Source organism: Hemicordylus capensis, chromosome 2 (genome assembly GCF_027244095.1).
Source record: "Hemicordylus capensis ecotype Gifberg chromosome 2, rHemCap1.1.pri, whole genome shotgun sequence".
Lineage (NCBI taxonomy): Eukaryota > Metazoa > Chordata > Lepidosauria > Squamata > Cordylidae > Hemicordylus > Hemicordylus capensis.
In genome coordinates, this window is record NC_069658.1 from 422424503 (window position 1) to 422446137 (window position 21635).

Below are 21635 nucleotides of genomic sequence, written 5' to 3' on the forward strand. Positions count from 1 at the left end.
TTCCTAGGTGCCTGATTGCCCAGATAAACCCAGAAGCAGCTGAGCCACTTGAGCACCCAGCTCAGGGTCCTACTGAGTGTTGTAGAAGAAAAGCTGTACTACCAGGTGCCTGAGTGCCTCAGTTACTTCTGTGGAACTCGGGTACCTAGAAGGACAGTTAAAGAAATAGAATGCTGGTTTTCAAATCAGTCTTTAACTGGTAGTGCCCTCAGCTGGTTGAAACTTCCTCTGGAGAAAGAGAGAGGCAGCCTGTCCCCACCTAGTTACAGGTAAGAGGTGGGGAAGGAGAGGGGAGGGGATCCAACAGGAAGTCAAAGTTGCACAACAACAGGATCTGACCTCACAGTTGAGAGGGACCAACATGGCCCCTTCTGAATTACTGTTGGGTCAGGTCAGATCTTGTTGGAATCTGACGTTTCACGGTGCAGAGGCCTAGAATTTACGTCTAGCTGAATCTGAGGTACATGCGATGCATTTTTTTTTTAAAAAAGAGGTACCGGTGAAACTCGGAAAATTAGAATATCATGCAAAAGTCCATTAATTTCAGTAATGCAAATTAAAAGGTGAAACTGATATATGAGACAGACGCATTACATGCAAAGCGAGATAAGTCAAGCCTTAATTTGTTATAATTGTGATGATCATGGCGTACAGCTCATGAAAACCCCAAATCCACAATCCCAGAAAATTATAATATTACATGGAACCAAGAAGACCAGGATTGTAGAATAGAACAATATCGGACCTCCGAAAAGTATACAGTGTACTGTGCTTGATTGGCCAGCAAACTCGCCTGACCTGACCCCATAGAGAATCTATGGGGCATTGCCAAGAGAAGGATGAGAGACATGAGACCAAACAATGCAGAAGAGCTGAAGGCCGCTAATGAAGCATCCTGGTCTTCCATAATACCTCATCAGTGCCACAGGCTGATAGCATCCATGCCACGCCGCATTGAGGCAGTAATTGCTGCAAAAGGGGCCCAAACCAAGTACTGAATACATATGCATGCTTATACTTTTCAGAGGTCCGATATTGTTCTATTCTTCAATCCTTGTCTTCTTGGTTCCATGTAATATTCTGATTTTCTGGGATTGTGGATTTGGGGTTTTCATGAGCTGTACGCCATGATCATCACAATTATAACAAATTAAGGCTTGACTTATCTCACTTTGCATGTAATGCGTCTGTCTCATATATCAGTTTCACCTTTTAATTTGCATTACTGAAATTAATGGACTTTTGCACAATATTCTAATTTTCCGAGTTTCACCTGTATGTAGCCTTCCAGAAGCATGGGAGAGAAGCAAAAGATACTACTGAATCGTTTAATTTTCTGGACCATATGCATGTCAAACACATTTATTTATTTAAAATATTCATATTTTGCTCCTCCAGTACACTACTGCTCGGAGTGGCTCACAACATTAATTAAACAGATACAATATGAAAAAATAATAAAATAATAAAATTAAAAAGCTAAAACCACATTTAAAAGTTACAAATTTTAAAAGTTTAAAATTAAAAGTTAAGTAAAAAGCTAAGAACTAAGAACCCTACCAGATACAAGCAGTGGATAAAACATTTAAATGCCTTTCTAAAAAGACGTGTCTCTAATTATTTTTTTAAAAACCACTGAGGGAGGGAGCATGGTGAAGCTCTTCTGACAGGCGTTCCAAAGCCGAGGGGCCACAACCAAAAAGGCCCTGTCTCTAGTCCCCACCAACATTTTTGCAACATTGCAAAAGCTAGGGAGTGGGGAGCCGCTCAAGCTGCAGGAAGTTTTAAAAGCAGCAGCAACAACAACAACAACAACATGCATGTATGTTTCAGTTTAGCATACTTTTCACTGAATCAACTTTTCTCCTGGCGATTTTTTGTATGACACAAAAACTCTGTGTCATGTGAAAAATATACATGGGCTAATGAAAGATTTGTAGCTTTTCAACAATAAGCTGGTCTTGAAACAGGTATTCCTCCATACCTACTTTGCTATTCTGTGAGACAGATCAATATGGAAGAAGCTCTGTATTTAAGGGTACCAATTAGCCACCTAGCCACCTAATGGCACAGTGGGGAAATGACTTGACTATCAAGCCAGAGGTTGCCAGTTTGAATCCCCACTGGTGTGCTTCCCAGAGATATAGGAAGATACTGAAAGGCATAATCTCATACTACGTGGGAGGAGGCAATGGTAAACTCTTACTGTATTCTACCAAAGAAAACCACAGAGCTCTGTGGTCGCCAGGGTGTTTCCCAGACTACAAGATGGGATAGTGTAACCGTTTCAAAATGTGAGCTGGTGGCCATTCATATTTTCCATCCCCTGAAATGTGTTTTCCAGGCAAGAGTGTCCATATTCTCCTTGAATATCTGCCCCTCCTCCTGCTCCATTGGGGCCAATGAAGTCGTGGAGTGTGTGTGATGTGATTTTCTGGAAAAATATTTTTTAAATGGGGGGGGGGCAAAAGGAAAGCCTGTGGCGAACCTGGAAGGGGGAAAAGAAGAACTGGCAGGCCTGGATGGGCGTTCTCTTCCATGGCTGCAGTGGCCAGCAGCCCCTCAGCTCCCCCCACCAAGCCGAGGCGGGCGCATGGGCAGCCTCACCGAGCAGAGCAGGCTGCTCGCTAGCTGCTGCTCCCCCCCCCCACCGCCAGAGCTGAGGCAGGCACATGGGCAGCCTCACTGAGCGGTGCAGGCTGGTCGGCGCTTGCTGGGCACTGCCACTGCTCCCCCCCCCCAAGCTGAGGCAGGTGCGTGGGCAGCCTTGTCGAGCAGGCTGCTCGCTAGCCACCACTCCCCCCAGAGCCGAGACAGGCGTGCAGGCAGCCTCGCTGAGTGGAGCAGGGTGCTTGCCACTCACTGGCCACCACCACTCCCCTCCCCCAGAACCAAGGCGGACACATGGGCAGCCTCACTGCACGGAGCAGGCCCTTCACCTCTCACTGGCCACCACCACTCCCCCCTGCATACATGGCAGATCCTTGTGCCAGCTGCCATGCCACTGGGAGCCGAGGCAAGCAAGCGGAGCAGGCTGCTCACTGCTCACTGCCTTGGTCACTGCTTGCTGCCCTCACACCCCAGATGGCGCGGCCAGTGGGAGGCTGAAGCCAAGCAATCAGTGAGGCAGGCTGCTCACCGCTCGCACCGCTGCCACAGTACTACCACTGTGGGGCCCCTCCGAACGTGGGGCCTGGAGTGATCACACCAGTTGCCCCACCCTAAGGATGGGCCTGCCCCTGGCAAAGCCTCACTAAGGCCAGGGAGCCTTGCGGCTTCCTCCTCTCTGCCTTTGCCCACGCTGCTTCCTTCCTGCCAGGAGAGGCAAGCGCTTCCCCAGTGAAGGCTGTGGGATTGCACAAAAGTAAATGAATCATGATTCAGTTCAATGGACTTCCTTTGAAGTAAGTGATTGTTCTCTCTCACAGCCCTTTGCCTTGTAATTTTATTTATTTATTTATTTGACATATTTGTATACTGCCAAAAACGCAAGTCTCTGGGCAGTTTAGAATGAAACAATAAAACAACAAATAAAAAGATTAAAATATTGCAACGATTTAAAATTTAAAATATTGTTAACACTATTAAAAATCACCAAACAATTAAAACCGTATCTAATTAAAAGCCTGGGTGAACAAATGTGTCTTGACTCCCTTTTTTAAAGTTGTAAGAGATGGGGAGGCTCTTAAGCAAGTGGGATTGCACAAAAGTAAATGATTTAGTTCAATGGGCTTCCTCTTCAGTAAAAAGTGCACGAGAAAGGGTTGGATTCAGAAATCTGCTCAGCTGCATTAGTATGAGTCTCTGGCCAAAGTAGCAAATTAAAAGGGAAATGCACAAAAGATCCCCGGTGGGAAAATAATAATAATAAAACCTCTTTAATCTCCTCTCTCCCTCCCCTTCTGTGTTGAGAAGTTCAGGTTATGTTGAGAACAAGCGGAGGAGGAGGAAGGTGTGGGGCGCAGAGATTTCTCCCTGCCTGTTTCTCTCCCCTAGTCGAGGAGATGGAGGAAGCAGCGGGGGAGGGTGCAAAGAAATGTCCACACTGCAAAACATTACAATAAATAAAATGCAGGGCAAGGCTCCCTACAACGGAAAAATACAGCTACTTTCCTGCAGCGCATTTACAACGTTGTAGGGCAAAACCGTATCATTAACATTTGAATCAAGGCATGGGAAATGTGAACACCCCCTGCTTACAACACAGGGACACCACCAATGTGGAAACACAGGCATTATGGAGGGGCACTTAGAGGATACGGTGTGAGTACTTTCCAGTGTGTAATCTGGAACACAACTTTACTTTAGTTCTACTATTAGTTGGTAGCTGCCAAATGTACTAGCAGTTTGTAGGTAGCTACAAAAATAGTGAAAAACCCAAGATTCACTGTGGATGTATGTAATACCTGCCAGTGAGGTGATAATGTTGCTAATTCATAAAACCAAGCATATTCAGAAATTGCTTTCATTAATATCTGCTATTCAGAGGATGAATCCTACCACAATAACAAAAGTTACGTGGATACAATTCTGCTTCTTAAATGTAAATCATAAATGACTCTTTCCCTGCCCACCCCCCTTATCTCAAGTATCTGCTTATTTATATAGGGTGGTGGTATGACTATCTTCCAGTCTTCCACATCATCCCGGAAAAGGAACATTTTGTACATTTATGGCTGGTCTAAAGCTGGTAATAAGGATAATAATGTATCCATATTTTCTACACACAAGGTAAAAAAGCAGCTTGTGATCTCTGAGCAGAAGAACAGCCTCTGAAGTTACTTTGGTTTAAAAAAAAAAATCAAGGAAAAACTATACTTAACTAAAGTCTAGTTTAGCCCTAAAAACACTCAAATCCCAAAAGAGCCATTTCCCCCACCCCATTTTAGAACATTCTTCAATTGATCACAGTGGGGTTTAATTCTGGGTTATGTTAGCCTTATATTCTGGGAAATCTTTAATTAGTTTGAACAAAAAATCACAGGGAGGTAAGTTCAACACTACTGAATACAGATCTCCAAGAAAATGTTTGATTTTCTAAAAACTGAGGAGACTTTTCTCTTAAAGACACGTTTCTTTTAAAGTTCTCCCTGAAAGAAGCAAGATTACTAGATTTTCCGTGTGTAGACGTGGAAAATCACTACTCTCTTGTTTGCAAGCAGTACACACGCACAGTATAATATAAGCGAATAAAGTGAAATGATTTCTGACATGAGGGATCCCAGGGACACCGAGTTCATGGCCAAGAGCTTTGCTTGATAGGCTTCTGAAATGTATCAAGCTATTCTGGGCAAGCGGTTTCATTTTCCTCAGCTGCTTACATAGCACCCGAAGCAGCAGACAACAGCAAACGCAGCTCCAGACTCTCTACAGACTTGCTCTCCTGCCTTGGCTTTGTTTTTCTAGGTTCTGCTCTGCTGCTAACATGGAAACAACCTGGTTAGTTGTCCTGCTTCGATCATGCGTCCAGCTCTTTGCTCTCCCTGTTTACTTGCTGTGGTACCTGGGCATATGGGGCCCCTTTTGCCAGAGAGCATTCCCTTATGCCATGGCTGTGTTGTCCATTGATTATAACAAGAAGATGTCTGCCCAGAAAAAGGAGCTTTTCAGCAACCTGAAGGACTTTGCAAGCTCCACGGGGGTGCTCACACTACTGGAAATTGGTACAGGGACTGGATCCAACTTGCAGTTCTACCCAATAGGATGCAGAATCACATGCACGGATCCCAACCCCAACTTCGAGAAATTTCTTCACAGGAACCTTTCTCAGAACCCACACCTGCAGGTGGAACGCTGCTTGGTGGCACCAGCTGAGGACTTGCACCAAGTGCCAGATGCATCACTGGATGTGGTAGTTTCTACCCTGGTCCTGTGCTCTGTGGAGAGCATAAAAGGAGTCCTGAAAGAAGTTCTACGAGTGCTGAGACCAGTAAGTAGTTTAAGTAGAGGGAAGGATAAATCAGCAACTGAAATGCCTAAAAACGGCATCATCTGCATTACTGGATACTGCCTCAGCCAGTATCTGATAGTTTAAAAATGGAGGACTAACAGTAATTGGATTTAATTAATTGATTGTTGAAAACCTCTTGTTTTCCATATGTTACAGCTTTGCCCCTTTTTGTGCTGCTATTTTTCCAAATATGTCCAGAATTTCAAGCTTTATCACTTTGCCTTACATTAGTGATGTACTTTAAGGAGAATATTATAACAAATAAAGTTAGTGCATCTTGGAAGGGTGGTATAGAAATTGAATGAATAAATAAATCTTATCCCATCTCAAAGTACTCTAGAGATTAATTAGTTGTGCAGGAATGTAATTAAAATCCATGATCCTGATCTTCGAAAGGGGTAATTAAAAATAATAGAGCCAGGGTCAGTTATCAGCAATCTGGATCAGGTTTTACTGGAAAAGCATGTCTAGTACAAACATACAGAGTATTTAACTACCCATTACATTTTATGATATAATCTGCAGGCACCTTTTAACCCATTGTATCCCAGATAAGGATACATAAGCATACTCCAAAAGGTTGGAAGAAAACCAGGTTCTAAAATTCCATATAAACTATTCCTGAAGAGAAACCCAAAGAAGTTTGTTATCTATACTACTGTATATTCCAGTGAGTTTATTTGCACCTGGGGGAATTAGTCCTCATTGCTACATACAACCCTGTGTCCTTTGTGACAATGCTGGGCACGCTTTCATACGTTATTTCTGGCTACTCCCTAATGCAGTATTCTTCTTTGTAAGATCCAGGGAGCAGTGGGAGCTCTCATCAACCCTAAGTGCAATCTCCTAACTAATTGTTTATTGGCCTGTGCAAAGCTTTGGCCAAAGCTGAATATTCTGCACAGTCCCTTGATAGCATGCAGAGATTCCCATTTCCACTGTGCAGTGCTGTGCTTTGCCCAATGCTGGGGGTGGGGAGGCTCCTTTAAGGGAAACCAAGCCCTCTTGAGCCTCTGCGTCTTATTAGAAGGCATAAACTTAGTGCTAGACGGTGTAGCCCTTCCCAGCACTTCTCTCCTAAAGAGAGGGCTTCATCTCTCTTAAAGGGCCCTCTCAGCACTGAGTTAAGCACAGTACTATGCAGAGTTCAATGTGGTGGAAAATGGCTCGCACACTGAGCTGGGGACTGGGATTTTTTTTTTTTTTTTTTTTTTTTTTTGGCCAAAGTGTCCCCTGCTTGGAAAATAGTGATGATCATTGAGCTAATGCAAGCTAAGTTGATGGTGTAACAATTAGGAGGGTGAGGATTAAGGGTTTTCTTCTTTTTTTGATTCAGTGAGGAAGTGTGCTGTAGCTCCGTCAACAGAGTAAAAGAAGAAAATAGAAAGGAGTTTAGGTTCAGAGCAAATGCTATGATGATGAGGAGAGGAGAGCTGGTCTTGTGTAAGCAAGCATGACTTGTTCCTTTAGCTAAGCAGGGTCTGCCTTGGTTGCATATGAATGGGAGACTAGAAGTGTGAGCACTGTAGAAGTGTGAGCACTGTAAGATATTCCCCTCAGGGGATGGAGCCACCCTGGGAAGAGCAGAAGGTTTCAAATTCCCTCCCTGGCTTCTCCAAGATAGGACAAGATTATTATTATTTTTAATTAGGACAAGATTTTTTTTATTGAACCAACAAACTACCAAAGCATACAGTATGTTACCAAAGCACAATTATATACAAAGTGGTTGTTTATACATCATATATCTACAAAGATTTACAAAGACTTGCTTACTCCCTGCCACACTCTTTTGGCTACCACACACTCTTTTAAGAAATGTGAGTGGGTTTCCCTGAATGTCTTGCCTAGCTCACTAGCTTTCTGTTTGCAGGTGATTTTAGGACACTCTTGCTTGTCCTCTGGGAGCCATGGGTTAGCCGTGTTAAGTGGCAGTACTTGGTGGTATAAACGCCACCTCATTTCCCATAAATGAAAAGGGACCTTTTTCCTCCTTAAAAAGAGTGATAGGGTGATCGGGTTGCAACAGGTACTGTGAAGTGCGGTGTTTGTAGCATTTACGTTCTAAATCAGGTTTTTAAAAAAAACCACTTCTAGAATCTCTCCATCAATTGTTTTCCTTAGCTGCTTAACTGAGGAGGATCCTTTAAATAGATCCGGTTCAACCTTCCATTTTTTTAGTGTGAATAACAAATCTCTCAAGTAGTCCGGGTGGTCTCTTTTCAATACTAGTGTGATACTACCATTGAAAGAACCTTTCCCCCACCACACTACAGTGAGGGAAATAAGTATTTGATCCCCTGCTGATTTTGTCCGTTTGCCCTCTGACACAGAAATGACCAGGCTATAATTGGAATGGTAGGTTTATTGTAGCTGTGAGAGACAGAATAACAACAAACAAACCCTCAAAAGCCCAGTGCCCAAAAGTCAGCAATGGATTTGCATTGTAGTGAGGGAAATAAGTATTAGATCCCTTCACAAAAGATGTCTTAGTACTTGGTGGCAAAACCCTTGTTGGCAATCACAGAGGTCAGACGTTTCTTGTAGTTGGCCACCAGGTTTGCACACAACCCAGGAGGGGTGTTGTCCCACTCCTCTTTGCAGATCCTCTCCAAGTCAGAAAGGTTTCGAGGCTGATGTTTGGCAACCCGAACCTTCAGCTCCCTCCACAGATTTTCTATGGGATTAAGGTCTGGAGACTGGCTGGGCCACTCCAGGACCTTCATGTGATTCTTCTTGAGCCACTCCTTTGTTGCCTTGCCTGTGTGTTTTGAGTCATTGTCATGCTGGAATACCCATCCACGACCCATTCTCAATGCCCTGGCTGAGGGAAGGAGGTGCTCACCCAAGATCTGACGGTACATGGTCCCATCCATCGTCCCTTCGATGAGGTGAAGGTGTCCTGTCCCCTTAGCAGAAAAACACCCCCAAAGCATAATGTGTCCACCTCCATGTTTGACGGTGGGGATGGTGTTCTTGGGCTCACAGGCAGCATTCCTCCTCCTCCACACATGGCGAGTTGAGTTGATGACAAAGAGCTCGATGTTGGTCTCATCTGACCACAACACTTTTGCCCAGTTCTCCTCTGGATCATTCAGATGTGCATTGGCAAACTGCAGACGGGTCTGTATATGTTGTGCCTTGAGCAGGGGGACCTTGCGGGCACTGCAAAATTTCAGTCCTTCACGGCGTAGTGTGTTACCAATTGTTTTCTTGGTGACTATGGTTCCAGCTGCCCTGAGATCATTGACAAGTTCCCCCCGTGTAGTTCTGGGCTGCTTTGTCACCGTTCTCATAATCATTGCAACTCCACGAGGTGAGATCTTGCATGGAGCCCCAGACCGAGGGAGATTGACAGTTATTTTGTGTTTCTTCCATTTGCGAGTTATCATGCCAGCTGTAGTCACCTTCTCACCAAGCTGCTTGGCGATAGTCTTGTAGCCCAGTCCAGCCTTGTGCAGGTCTACAACCATGTCCCTGACATCCTTCAACAGCTCTTTGGTCTTGGGCATGGTGGTGAGTTTAGAAGCTGAGTGATTGCTTGCTTCTATGGACAGGTGTCTTTTATACAGGTACTGTAACAAGCTGGGATTAGGAGCACTCCCTTACAGAGGGTGTTTCTCATCTCAGCTCGTTACCTGCATATAGTGAAAAGACACCTGGGAGCCTGAAATCTTGCTGGTTGATAGGGGATCGAATACTTATTTCCCTCACTACAATGCAAATCCATCGCTGACTTTTGGGCACTGGGCTTTTGAGGGTTTGTTTGTTGTTATTCTGTCTCTCACAGCTACAATAAACCTACCATTCCAATTATAGCCTGGTCATTTCTGTGTCAGAGGGCAAATGGACAAAATCAGCAGGGGATCATATACTTATTTCCCTCACTGTATGCCCCATGCTGACTTTCGCCAACGTAGAGCGAAAAGCGAAACACAATTTTTTTGCAGAAGGTTGGACATGTTATGGAAATTCATGAAAATCCAGTTTCCAAAATTGTAGGACATGAATTCAGTTACAAAATAGGGTTGCAGGGCAGGTAGACCTAGGCCTCCGCGCTCAACCTCCTTAAATGCTACTGCATGGGCCAAAGGGAAGGACGCCATGTGCCATACTAGATGGAAGACCTGGCTTTCAACTCTCTGAAGGAGATCGAGCGGAGGAGGGTAGACTACCACCAGGTTGTGCACCGGGGGTATCAGCTAAGTCCGGATGTAGACCGCTTTCTGGTACATGGCAAGGCTCCATTTTTCCCCACATGATGATTTTAAGCATTACTTTTTATTCCCAATCTGTCCAATTTCCCCCCCCCCAGATTTTTTCCTTAATCCTGTATTCAATCTCCAAAATATTTACTGTATCTATCCACTTCAGTTTGGACTCTGGGGCCCCTTTGCTTTTACATTCAGAGATGGGTAGGCACGAGAGTTGCTGGCGTTCGGGGTCCATTTTAACAAATACACTTTTGTCAGCATTTAATTCTGAGCCCGAGATCTTGCCATATACCCAGAAGCGGTTCACTATAACAGAGATTCCATTTTCATCCGATAACAGTAATGTAACATTATCGGCATGAGCTACAAATTTTACCCTAAACTCAGAATGAGGTTCTGAGTGGACAGGTGGTTCGGCCATCCCATCACTCTCTCTCTTCCTCCCTCCCGGGAAGATCTCACAGGGTGGAGGGATAGAGACTGAGAGTCCTCGCAGACGGGGTTCTCTCTGAATCCTGATCAGGATCAGATCCAGGGCAAAAACATAAAGTAATGGGCTCAGTGGGCATCCTTGGCAGACACCCGAATGCAAAGCGATCGGGTTGCTCCACCATCCATTAATCTGCAGTGTCACCTTTGCATTCGTATAGAGCAGCTGTATCCAGGTAACGAAGAGGGGTGGTATACCTTTAGCTTTCAACAATGTCCACAGGTAATTGTGGTTCACTTTGTCAAAGGCTTTAACTTTATCTCATAAGAGAAGGTGACCTTTCCAACTTTCATTCTGTATAGAGTAAAAAAGTTCTCTCAGCAGACACAATGAGTCTGTCATCTTTCTTCCTGAGATGGCGCTTGTCAGCAAGCTGTGGAACAATTTAGGGGCCACTTTCGCCAATCTATTATTTAGGATTTGGGCAAAGATTCTGTAATCAATATTTGTGAGGGTTATCAGCCTCCAGTTTTGTGGTAAAGTGGTGTCGCCCTTCTTTGGGGGGGGAATTAAGAGGCCATCCACAAATTACCTATTGAAATGCCCATTGTCTTAGGACAAAATTAAATTATTTTACTAAGACTGGTAGTAGCTGGTCTGCGTAAACCTTACAGAAAGACCATGCCAGACCATCAGGCCCAGGGGCCGATGCGTTCTTTCCTGCTGACCATGTCTATCGTTACAGGATGGGTCAAAAAGCCCTTTTCCTCTTCAGTGAGGGAATAGCCGAGACCATATTAATTCAAACTGCAGAACCTATCTAGATAAGAATGAATGCCCTTTACAGAAATATCCTTCAATGCATACAAGTTTGTATAAAACTGGGCCATGATCTTTAACATATTGTGGGGTTCAGCCTTTAGTAGGCTACTTCCATCTGATTGCTGGCCTTGGAATGTCAAACTAGATACATGCATCTTTTCCTTTGCCCACTCCCGCTTGTCAACTACAGACCCTTTAAAGCAATACAGCTTATTTTCCAAACGCCTGTGCCGCAGCTCATTTTGAAATGTCCCGATTGTCTCTTTGTAGCAGCGGCGTGATTCCACGTCGAAGGGTTCTCTCCTGTTCATCTTATTGACGATCCTCAAAAGTTGGATAATTTTTGACCCCTATCTTATATGTCTGGCTGGTCACTGCCCTAGTATGGCAGCCCACCCTCTTTTTAAATGTCTCCCAGGCTCCCAAAAGTTCATCTTCTGCCTCTAATAGCCGAGGGATCTGTCGCTTCAGTTCTGATAAAAGGACGCCTTTGAGATATTCATCACTTAAAATTTTAGGGTGTAATTGCCACAAGGGTTTACCATGTGGAATAACCTCAGAGAGATTACAAATAAATCCCACAGCCGCATGGTCTGACCATGGGGTAAGTACTAGTTTACACCTGTAGACTTCAAAGGAAGGGGGAGCCCAGAGTCTATCTAGCCAGCTAGCTGATCTCGGGTGGTAATATGTTAATTTGACTCCAGATTTAAATTTATGGCTGTAGTGCGATTTTAAAACCTCTTTGTGATGGATTGGGGAAAAATCAAAATCATTATATACCCCCAAGGCCTTATCATCTAAACCCAGAGTCTCACTCAGAAAATGTTGCAGAGCTTTTTCCTCACTTGTTAGAGAGGGATTTGAGGGGGAGACTGGGAGGCCACCCAAAAAAGCTTTTCTGGCGCTCAGTTGGGCTCTGTTATTAAAATCCCCCGCAATCAGGAGGTGGCGTTTGGTGTCACATATATCTTTCAATTTAGCCCAAAGAGCCTTCCTAAGGTGTGATTGTACCGGGGCGTATATGGCGCAGAGTCGGAAGGCTCGGTTAAACCTCTGAGTGGTTGCCGAGCTTGGGTCACCCCGACAGTAAAATCTATATACATTAGTCTGCCCTGATCAATTTCCAACACCCTTTCGATTTTGAGGTCAGGTCTGTCTTTAAACAATATCACTACCCCGCATTGCTGCTCCCATCGTAGGACCAGAAGGATGGGCCCACTGTCCATTGCTGTTGTGCTGAAGTGGTGGCTCTAATTCTCGAAATGGGTCTCTTGAAGGACATAGATGTGATAGTTCCACTTTGTTAAAAAGTATAGGAGCTCTTGCCTACAATTTGGTGACCTTAATCCATTGACATTCCATGTAAGTATATTATAGGAATTGGAGAGTGTTATGTGTAAGGCAAGGACCCATTCAGACAAAGAGTCGCTGTTCACGTAGAAGCAAGGCAATAGAGTGGTAGGCGTTTGTTCCTCAGATCTCAGATTGTGTCAAGTAGAGTTCAAAGGGGGTTATTGGGTTTATTCAACCCTTACCTCCACGTCTTCCATGATAACAGCATTACCTCCAACACCTTCCATGTTTACTTCACATGAAAATGTAGACCTACTCTGAGGCAGATGGGCCCTGGGGAGGGTTGGTAAAGGGGAGGGGATTTCGGGTTCAGGGATGGGAGGCAAGGCAGGGTGGTTTGGGATGAGACTAGACCCATTTTTGCTCCCAAGATCCTGGGAGGCCTCTAAGGATAGGGCTCAGAGAGATTCCTGTCTGCAACCTTGGTGAAGCTGTTGCCAGTCTGTGGAGACAATACTGAACTAGATAGACCAATGGTCTGACTCAGTATATGGCAGCTTCCTATGTTCTTATGATAAGTTGTATTAGTCCAAAAACAGCTTTTTCATAGATCTTCATCCTTTATCCAAGTTTTCTAAATAATCTTTTCATTTGTTTTACTTTTTCATTTGCTTAATTGCAAGCATAAAATTTGATTTTTTTAATGTTTTAGGAGCAAGGGGAAGGTTTTTGTTTAGAATACAAAACTTTGTCAAATGATGGAAATGTTAATTTTTTAGAAAATCTTTTTAAAAGGAAAAAAATTGTTTTCAGACCTCTAGAAATATTTTAGGAGTATATATTCCAGCACCATCCAGTGCTACCCATTTCCAAATAATCTACTTTAAACACTTACCATCAGCTACCTGAGATAATCCTTAAACTTCAGCCTCTGATTTGCTAATATGTTCAAAGTTAAATAAGAGGCTGAAACAAGCAGGAGTCAATATTTAGAAAAACCAGAAATCATTAACTCATTCAAGGATAAGTATTACATAAGCAATAACACAAGGTTAAGCTGAAGGATGAATTCCAGTCTTACACACACACACACACACACACACACACACACACACACACACACACAGTAGGCATATATACATTACAGACTTAAATTGGGTATAAAGTAATTCCCTTTCCTGTAGCCTTGTGATGAGGGCAAGGGATAATAGGAAATCCTCAGTACCCTTTCTAAACTACGTTTCCCAGAATTCTTTGGGGAACACCATGAAATCAATGGCCATATTCATACATAACACAGAACGGTAGGTCCAACGGACCCGCTGTTTCACTCTCCACACCATCCCTACCCCACCTCACCCCCACCCTGCTCTCTTGTCTGCATTTGGATGAAACAGACAGGCAGCTCTCTACAGTCAGGGAGACTGCAGAGAGGAGCAGGAACTGGCTATGTAGGCTTGGTTCTTGCATGAAGAACAGCCTGAGCAGCCAATCATAGCCAGAGAGAGGGAGGAGCTTCCTCCCTCAACTCCAGTTTCAGCCAGCCCAGCCTGCAGTTCTGCATTCAGACGTACTGCAGGTGGCTGGAAACCTTGGGTACAAGTGGCAAAACTCACTACAGCCTGAGATTTCAAACTGGAGTTTGGCAAGCAAAACCTCAGGTCGCTTTCTGTATGAGTCCAGCGTTGCATACATTCGCTTTGGCAACCTCTGCCCCTTCAACTCCAGTTTCCTGTTATGTGTAAATGAGGCCAATGTAACCTTCTTCTGGACTACCTCTCTGAGGTGGGACTGGAGTGTCAGTCTTGGACTGGATCTTGTGCTGCCTGGAGGGTCAGGTCCAGAAGTTGTTGTTGAGATGCCGTTACTTAACCTTGTAGCCTTTGGCTTCAGAGTCCTTCAGAATCTTGTCCTACATGTCATTTAACACTGGGAAAGGTCACCCATAGATCTGGGATGCTGTGCCATTAAAAAGCAGATGACACCCAACTGTATCTCACTATGCCACTTGATCTCACAGAGTCAATGGACATACTGAACTGGGGCTGGAGGAAGTAATGGACTGAAAGTAGACAAGCAAGATGGAGGTATTGTTAATCAGTAGAAGAGCTGACCAGGGAGAGGAGGGTCAACTTGGTCTAGATGCAGTAGTGCCCAATCTGAAAGAACAGGTGCAGTGTATGGGGATCCTCCTGGACCCAGCACTGCACCTGGATATTGAAATGGCTGCTGTGGCTAGCTTTGCCCAGCTTTGCCCAGTGTGCCAATTGTGGCCCTTCCTTGAGTTTCAGACCTGGCCATTGTTAACCCGGCTTTGGTCCTGTCACATTTGCATTACTGGAATGTGCTCTACCTTCCTTTAAAAGGTATTCAGAAACTACAGATGGTGCAGAATGCAGTAGCACAATTATTATAAGGGACCACCCACAGTGCACACATTCCACCAATCCTGAGGGAGTTGTACTGGTGGCCAGTTCGTTTCCAGATGCAATTAAGGTACTGGCCATATGCTGGACAGTCTTCAAGGACATATTTGTGGCAGAAAAAAAGGACTTTTGTGAGAAGTGAAAATTGCTTCCCCCTCCCCATACACTTAGCTGCAAGATAAACCTCATGTGCAGCTCCACTCTCATAAGGCTGCACTGCTTGGCAGCCAGTGGCTCCTGTGTAGGGTTAACTACACTGAGATTCTCCAGATTCCTGATTGTGTAAAGCAATCCTTGAGGGGGCTCTTCCCAAGGAAAATAAGGAATAACAAAAGCACTTACTATTCGGTTTCTCCAGGGCGGCGCCTTCTACTTCATGGAACATGTTGCAGGTGCTCCTTCCAGCTGGAGTCTCTTCTGGCAGCAGATCTATGATCCAACGTGGAAAGTTTTGTTTGATGGATGTCATTTGACCAGAGAAACCTGGAAAGACCTGGAAAAGGCTGGCTTCTCAGAGCTGAAGCTACGACATATATGCGCCCCTTTAAAGTGGAACCCTGCTAAGCCTCATATTGTTGGCTATGCTGTCAAGTAACAAGAGAATAAAGACTATGACACAAGATTTCCTAACATGTATGCATGCAAATCACTCTGTGTAATGAAAACGTGAGAAATAGTATTTATAATCCACTTTTCAACCAAGATTGTCTCGTCTTACAATTAAAATCCATACAAAGCTACCTACAATATGATATTTACTAGCCGACCCCACACAGAGCATCTGTGCGCTCTTTGGGGCCAGCGGTTACCTCTCCCCCGGTTCTGCCCCAGTCTCTGCTTCCGGGCCCAGCCACCTCTCCTCCCCACTGCCACTTCTGCCCCACCCTTTCTTTCCCCCCTCCTGGGCCTTACCTCCATGGCTGGGCCGGGCCCACCATCTCTGGCCTCTATGGCCGGGCCGCTTCGGCAACCAATCCTCCTGGGTGCGCCTCAACCAATCAGGCATGTCCGCTGCCCAGCCAATCAGCAGGGCTCTGGGATGCACATTCCAAGGCACATCCAGGAGAATTAATATAATAGATATATTTCTTTATTTATTGATCATATTTATACCCCACCCAAACTTACGTCTCTGGGCGGCCAACAACAATTAAAACACATATAAAAGTTAAAACAATTCAACATAAAACACATATAAAGTTAAAACAATACAATAATTTTAAAACCATAAAATTAAACAGTATTTTTAATTAAAAATCTGAGAAAGCTTGGGTAAAAAAATGGTTTTCAAATGTTTTTTTAAAATAGCCAGAGATGGGGAGGATCGTAACTCAGCAGGGAGCACATGCCACAATCTCGGGGCAGCAACCAAGAAGGCCTCTCTGTGTGACCACCAAACAGGTTGGCAGTAGCTGGAGACGAACCTCCTCAGGCGACCTCAATGGCTGGTGGGGTTCATAGCGAAGAAGACGCTCTTTTAAATACCCAGGACCTAAGCCGTTTAGGGCTTTATAAGTTATAACTAGCACTTTGTATTTTGCCCGGAAACCTATCAGCAGCCAGTGTAATTCCGTCAGCAAAGGAGTAATGTGGTCTCTCCGAGATGACTCAGAGACCAACCTGGCTGCTGCATTCTGAACCAACTAAAGTTTCCGGACTATGTACAAAGGCAGTCCGACGTAAGGCACATTACAGACGTCAAGTCTGGAGGTTACCAACAAATGTACCACTGTTTTGAGATCATTGATCTCGAGAAACAGGCATAGCTGGCGTATCAGCCGAAGCAGATACAAAGCACCCCTAGCCACCGCCTCAACCTGGGAAATCAAGGAGAGGTGTGGATCCAGGAGTACTCCCAGACTGCGAACCTGTTCCTTCTGGGGAAGTGTGACCCCATACAGAACAGGTAGATAAAAATCGTCTCTGGAGTTCTGACCCCGCACAATAAGTACTAACGTCTTATCTGGATTCAGCTTCAGTTTATTCTCCCTCATCCAAAAGGACCAACAGAGTCACACTTCCTCTGTCAATTCCCAACTGGAGATCATCCATCAGGCCGACCAAGGCAGTCTCCACCCCATAGTCCGCCCAAAAACCAGTTTGAAATGGGTCTAGATAATCAGTTTCCTCCAAGACCGTCTGGAGCTGAGAGGCCACCACCCTCTCAATGACCTTGCCCAGCCATGGGAGGTTGGAAACAGGCCTACAATTGCTCAACTCTGAGGGATCTAATGCAGGCTTCTTTAGAAGAGGTCTAATGATTGCCTCCTTTAGACAAGGAGGCATCCTGCCCTCCCTCAGAGAAGTGTATATGATTTCTACTAGGTTGCCTACAACAGACTCATTGATAGATAGACTAAGCCATGTTGGTCAAGGGTCAAGAGAGCAAGTGGTAGGCCTCACCGATCCAAGCAGCTTGTCCACATCCTCAGGAGTCACAAACTGAAATTGATCTAGTCGAATTGCTTAAGAGGAGTTGTTGGACACCTCCAGTTCAGACATCAAATTAATTGTGGAGTCTCCATCTAGATCGGCCCGAATCTGAGAGACTTTGCGAAAAATTCACTAAACACATCACAGCAGGTGACTGATTTTTCCAAATTCTGGTTCAAGGGAGAGGGGGCAGATAATAGCCCCCTCACCACCCTGAACAACTCCACCAGATGTGAACTCGCAGAAGCAATATGGGCAGAAAAGAATTGCTTCTTTGCTGCACGTATCACCTGAGCATAGATCTTTAAATGTGCTCTATGTCATAATCTATCGGATTCGAGTTGAGTCTTTCTCCACTTGCATTCCAGTCGCCTACCTTGCTGCTTCAGCCCCCGCAGCTCTTCCGTATACCAAGGGGCCAATTTTGAAGCAGGTTGGAGGAGACACTTAGGAGCAATCGTGTCTACTGCCCTGGTGAGCAAGTTGTTCCAATTCTCAACCAGGGCATCAAGAGGATCACTGGCAAAACCAACACTGAATCCTTCAAAGGCTTCTTGGAATCCTACTGGATCCAATAACCTCTTCGGGCGGACCATTCTAATAGGCCCCTCACCCCTGCGGAGGTGGGAAGTGGTTGTAATCCCAACCTTAACCAGATGGTGGTCTGTCTATGACAATGGGGAAATCACAGGAGTCCCCACCCACAGAACACCACCCTGATCAGAGTAAAAGACCAGATCAATCGTGTGACCTGCAGTGTGCGTCAGTCCAGAGACCACTTGGGATAGGCCCATAGTTGTCATGGCTGCTATGAACTCCTGAGCTGCCCCGGACAAATTGGTCCCAAAATGAACATTGAAGTCCCCCAGCACCAAGAGTCTGGGAGACTCCAACACAAGTTCTGCGACCAAGTCCATGAGCTCAGTAAGGGACTCAGTTGGGCAGCGGGGCAATAGGTACACCAACAGAAGTCCCAATCTATCCCTGGTCCCCAAACTTAAGTACACACATTCAATATGGTCTGATACCCTAAAAGGGACCCTGGTAAGGGAAATGTCATCCTTATAGACCACAGCCACTCCACCTCCCCGCCCACGTCCCCTCACCTGCTCCTCTACAGAATATCCTGGAGGAAGAAGCTGGGACTAAACTGGACCACTAGCTTCCCCCAACCAAGTCTTAGTAATACATACCAGGTCGGCCCCTTCATCCATGATCAAATCTCAGATGAGTTCTGGCCTATTTTGGACCGACCTGGCATTGCAGAGGAGCAAGGTAAGGCTATATGGGTTGTTGGCAATGCTCCCCGAGGTCAAAGAGCTGGCAGGACAGCCAGAAGGGAGACAGCTATTAAGTTTCTAACTACCCTTCCCCTGGAATAGCTGATTCGGGTGATTCGGAGACAAAACGAATCACCCCTGTGGTCCATTGGCTAGATTCAGGTACAAATCGAATCGCGGCTGATTCGATTCGAATCGATTCGGGTTTCGGATCTGGCCTATTAATTTCCCCAGATTCCTAGCTTTCATTTAAAAAAAAAAAAAAAAAAAGCTAAGCTCTAGCCCTTATAGAAGTGGAGTTATGGAGCAAAATGTGTGGTCACTATTTTTAAAGTGTTCGGATTCTTTGGTGTATAATAACTTTCACTCAGTGAATCCTTATGAGGATTCATTACACACCTTCATTTCTTCTATTCATTTTGACTGTCTTTTAGACAGTGCCAATTGTCAACTGCCATGTGCCAACCACACCCCACTCCCACCCGCAAGGCAGTGAGGTACTACTCAGTTTAAGTTAAGTGCCTAATGGGTAGAGGCTACCACCCAAATTGCAGAGGGATTGGGCAAAGGGCTGGTTTTTGGTGAATTGTTGAAATTTTCCATAGGAAATCATGTAGGTTTCAGCAGCCCCATAACTGCACTTGGGGGGTGCTGGGTTGGCCCAGAGTGAGTGGTGGTGTAGTAATCAGAGGGTGCCAGCCACCCCCATGGGTTTCTAGCCCATGGGGTTCAGGGTTCTGTTATTTCTGAGGTGTTCTGAGTGTAGATTCTCTGGTAGCATATGAGATTTTCAATACAAACCATTAATCCACTCTCATTTGCTACCATAGAATCTACACTCAGACCACCTCAGAAACAACAGATCCCTGTACCCCATGGGTTAGCAACCCCATGGGAGTGGCTGGCACGCTATGTGCACTACACCACCACTCACTCTGGGCCACCCCAGCGCCCTCCAAGTGCACTTATGGGGCTGCTGAAACCTCCATTATACCTTATAGGGGAAAACCTTAAAGATGAATAAACTTCAACTATTCACCAAAAACCAGCCCTTTGCCCAATCCCTCTGCAATTTGGGTGGTAGCCTGCACCCATTAGGCACTACCAGCTCACCACACTCTTCCACCCGATCCCACTTTATGCCCCAAATCTTCCTCAAATAGCAATAGCAATAGCAATAGCACTTACATTTATATACCGCTCTATAGCCGGAACTCTCTAAGCGGTTTACAATGATTAGCATATTGCCCCCAACATTCTGGGTACACTAAACCTTCAACTATTCACCAAAAACTAGCCCTTTGCCCAATCCCTCTGCAATTAGAGAGCCAGCGTGGTGTAGTGGTTAGAGTGCTGGACTAGGACCGGGGAGACCCGAGTTCAAATCCCCATGAAACTAGCTGGGTGACTCTGGGCCAGTCACTTCTCTCTCAGCCTAACCTACTTCACAGGGTTGTTGTGAAAGAGAAACTCAAGTATGTAGTACACCACTCTGGGCTCCTTGGAGGAAGAGCGGGATAGAAATGTAAAAATAAAATAATAAAATAAAATAAAATAAAATAATAATAATAATAATAATAATAATAATAATTTGGGTGGTAGCCTCCACCCATTAGGCACTACCACCTCACCACACTCTTCCACCCCAGATCCCACTTTATGCCCCAAATCTGCCTCAAAGACACTAAACCTTCAACAATTCACCAAAAATCAGCCCTTTGTCCAATTCCTCTGCTATTTGGGTGGTAGCCTCCACCCATTAGACACTTAACTTAAACTGAGTAGTACCTCACTGCCTTGTGGGTGGGAGTGGGGTGTAGTTGGCACATGGCAGTTGACAATTGGCACTGTCTAAAAGACAGTCAAAATGAATAGAAGAAATGAAGGTGTGTAATGAATCCTCATAAGGATTCATTGGGTGAAAGTTATTATACACCAAAGAATCCGAACATTTTAAAAATAGTGACCACACATTTTGCTCCATAACTCCACTTCTGTAAGGGCTAGAGCTTAGCTTTTTTTAAAAAGTGAAAGCTAGGAATCTGGGGAAATTAATAGGACAGATCCAAAACCCAAATCGACTCGATTCGGATCAGCCGCGATTTGGATCCAAATCAAATTTGGGGTGATTCGGATGGGTCAGATTCGGATCCAAATCGAATCAGGGCTGTTTCTATTCGGTTAGAAATCAAAATACAGAAAATCCGAATTGCACATCCCTACCCAGGAATGGCCTGCTGACCTGCCAACGTTATTTCTTCTATTCCCCACCACCACCGGAATCGCTGCCCCACATTCAATGAAAGCACCCCCTGTCTCCCCATCTCCAGGCAGATCCAAACACATTACCCAATCTCAGTACCAAAGCTGGCACACTTACTGCTGCAGCTCCTCAAACAGCCAAGCTGAATAGAGTGCAGCTCAGCCCTACACCAAAGGCCAGCCACGCTGCTGGCTGCGCCGCCTTCTGCAGCCCTTCCCTTAAATAGCCCCCCAGAGTCCTTCCTCTCACAAAGGACCCTGGGTAGAACTGATGTGATCAGTTAGTGCCTGCAGGTGGTAAGCATGGCACTTGAGGAAAGGGAGGATCCCAGTTAGGCAGCAGGACTGTGCTGGGCTGAGTTGGTCCGTCCAGCAAATGAAGGGTGAGGAGGGGCAACTCCAAGGCTTCCAGCTGTCCTTGTCAGCTGGGAGATATGTCAGATATGTCAGGGGAGCCCTCTATTTTAGGCCCTGGCTACTGGTGATACAATCCAAGATCCAGGGACCAAGCTCTTCTCTTTT

General features: G+C 45.2%; 1 protein-coding gene across 2 annotated transcripts; it reads left to right on the forward strand.

Moving 5' to 3' along the window:
• Positions 1-15760, forward strand: LOC128341805 (putative methyltransferase-like protein 7A). 2 transcript variants are annotated; one of them, XM_053288355.1, is made up of 3 exons: positions 1-269; positions 5407-5929; positions 15497-15760. In XM_053288355.1, the coding sequence occupies exons 2-3, from the start codon at positions 5426-5428 to the stop codon at positions 15731-15733; spliced, it is 741 nt and encodes a 246-aa protein (XP_053144330.1). In that variant the 5' UTR covers positions 1-269; positions 5407-5425; the 3' UTR covers positions 15734-15760. The 2 variants fall into 2 exon arrangements, with proteins under 2 accessions (XP_053144330.1, XP_053144329.1); XM_053288354.1 differs by lacking the exon at positions 1-269 and adding an exon at positions 4223-4263.
• The last annotated feature ends 5875 nt before the right edge of the window (positions 15761-21635 follow it).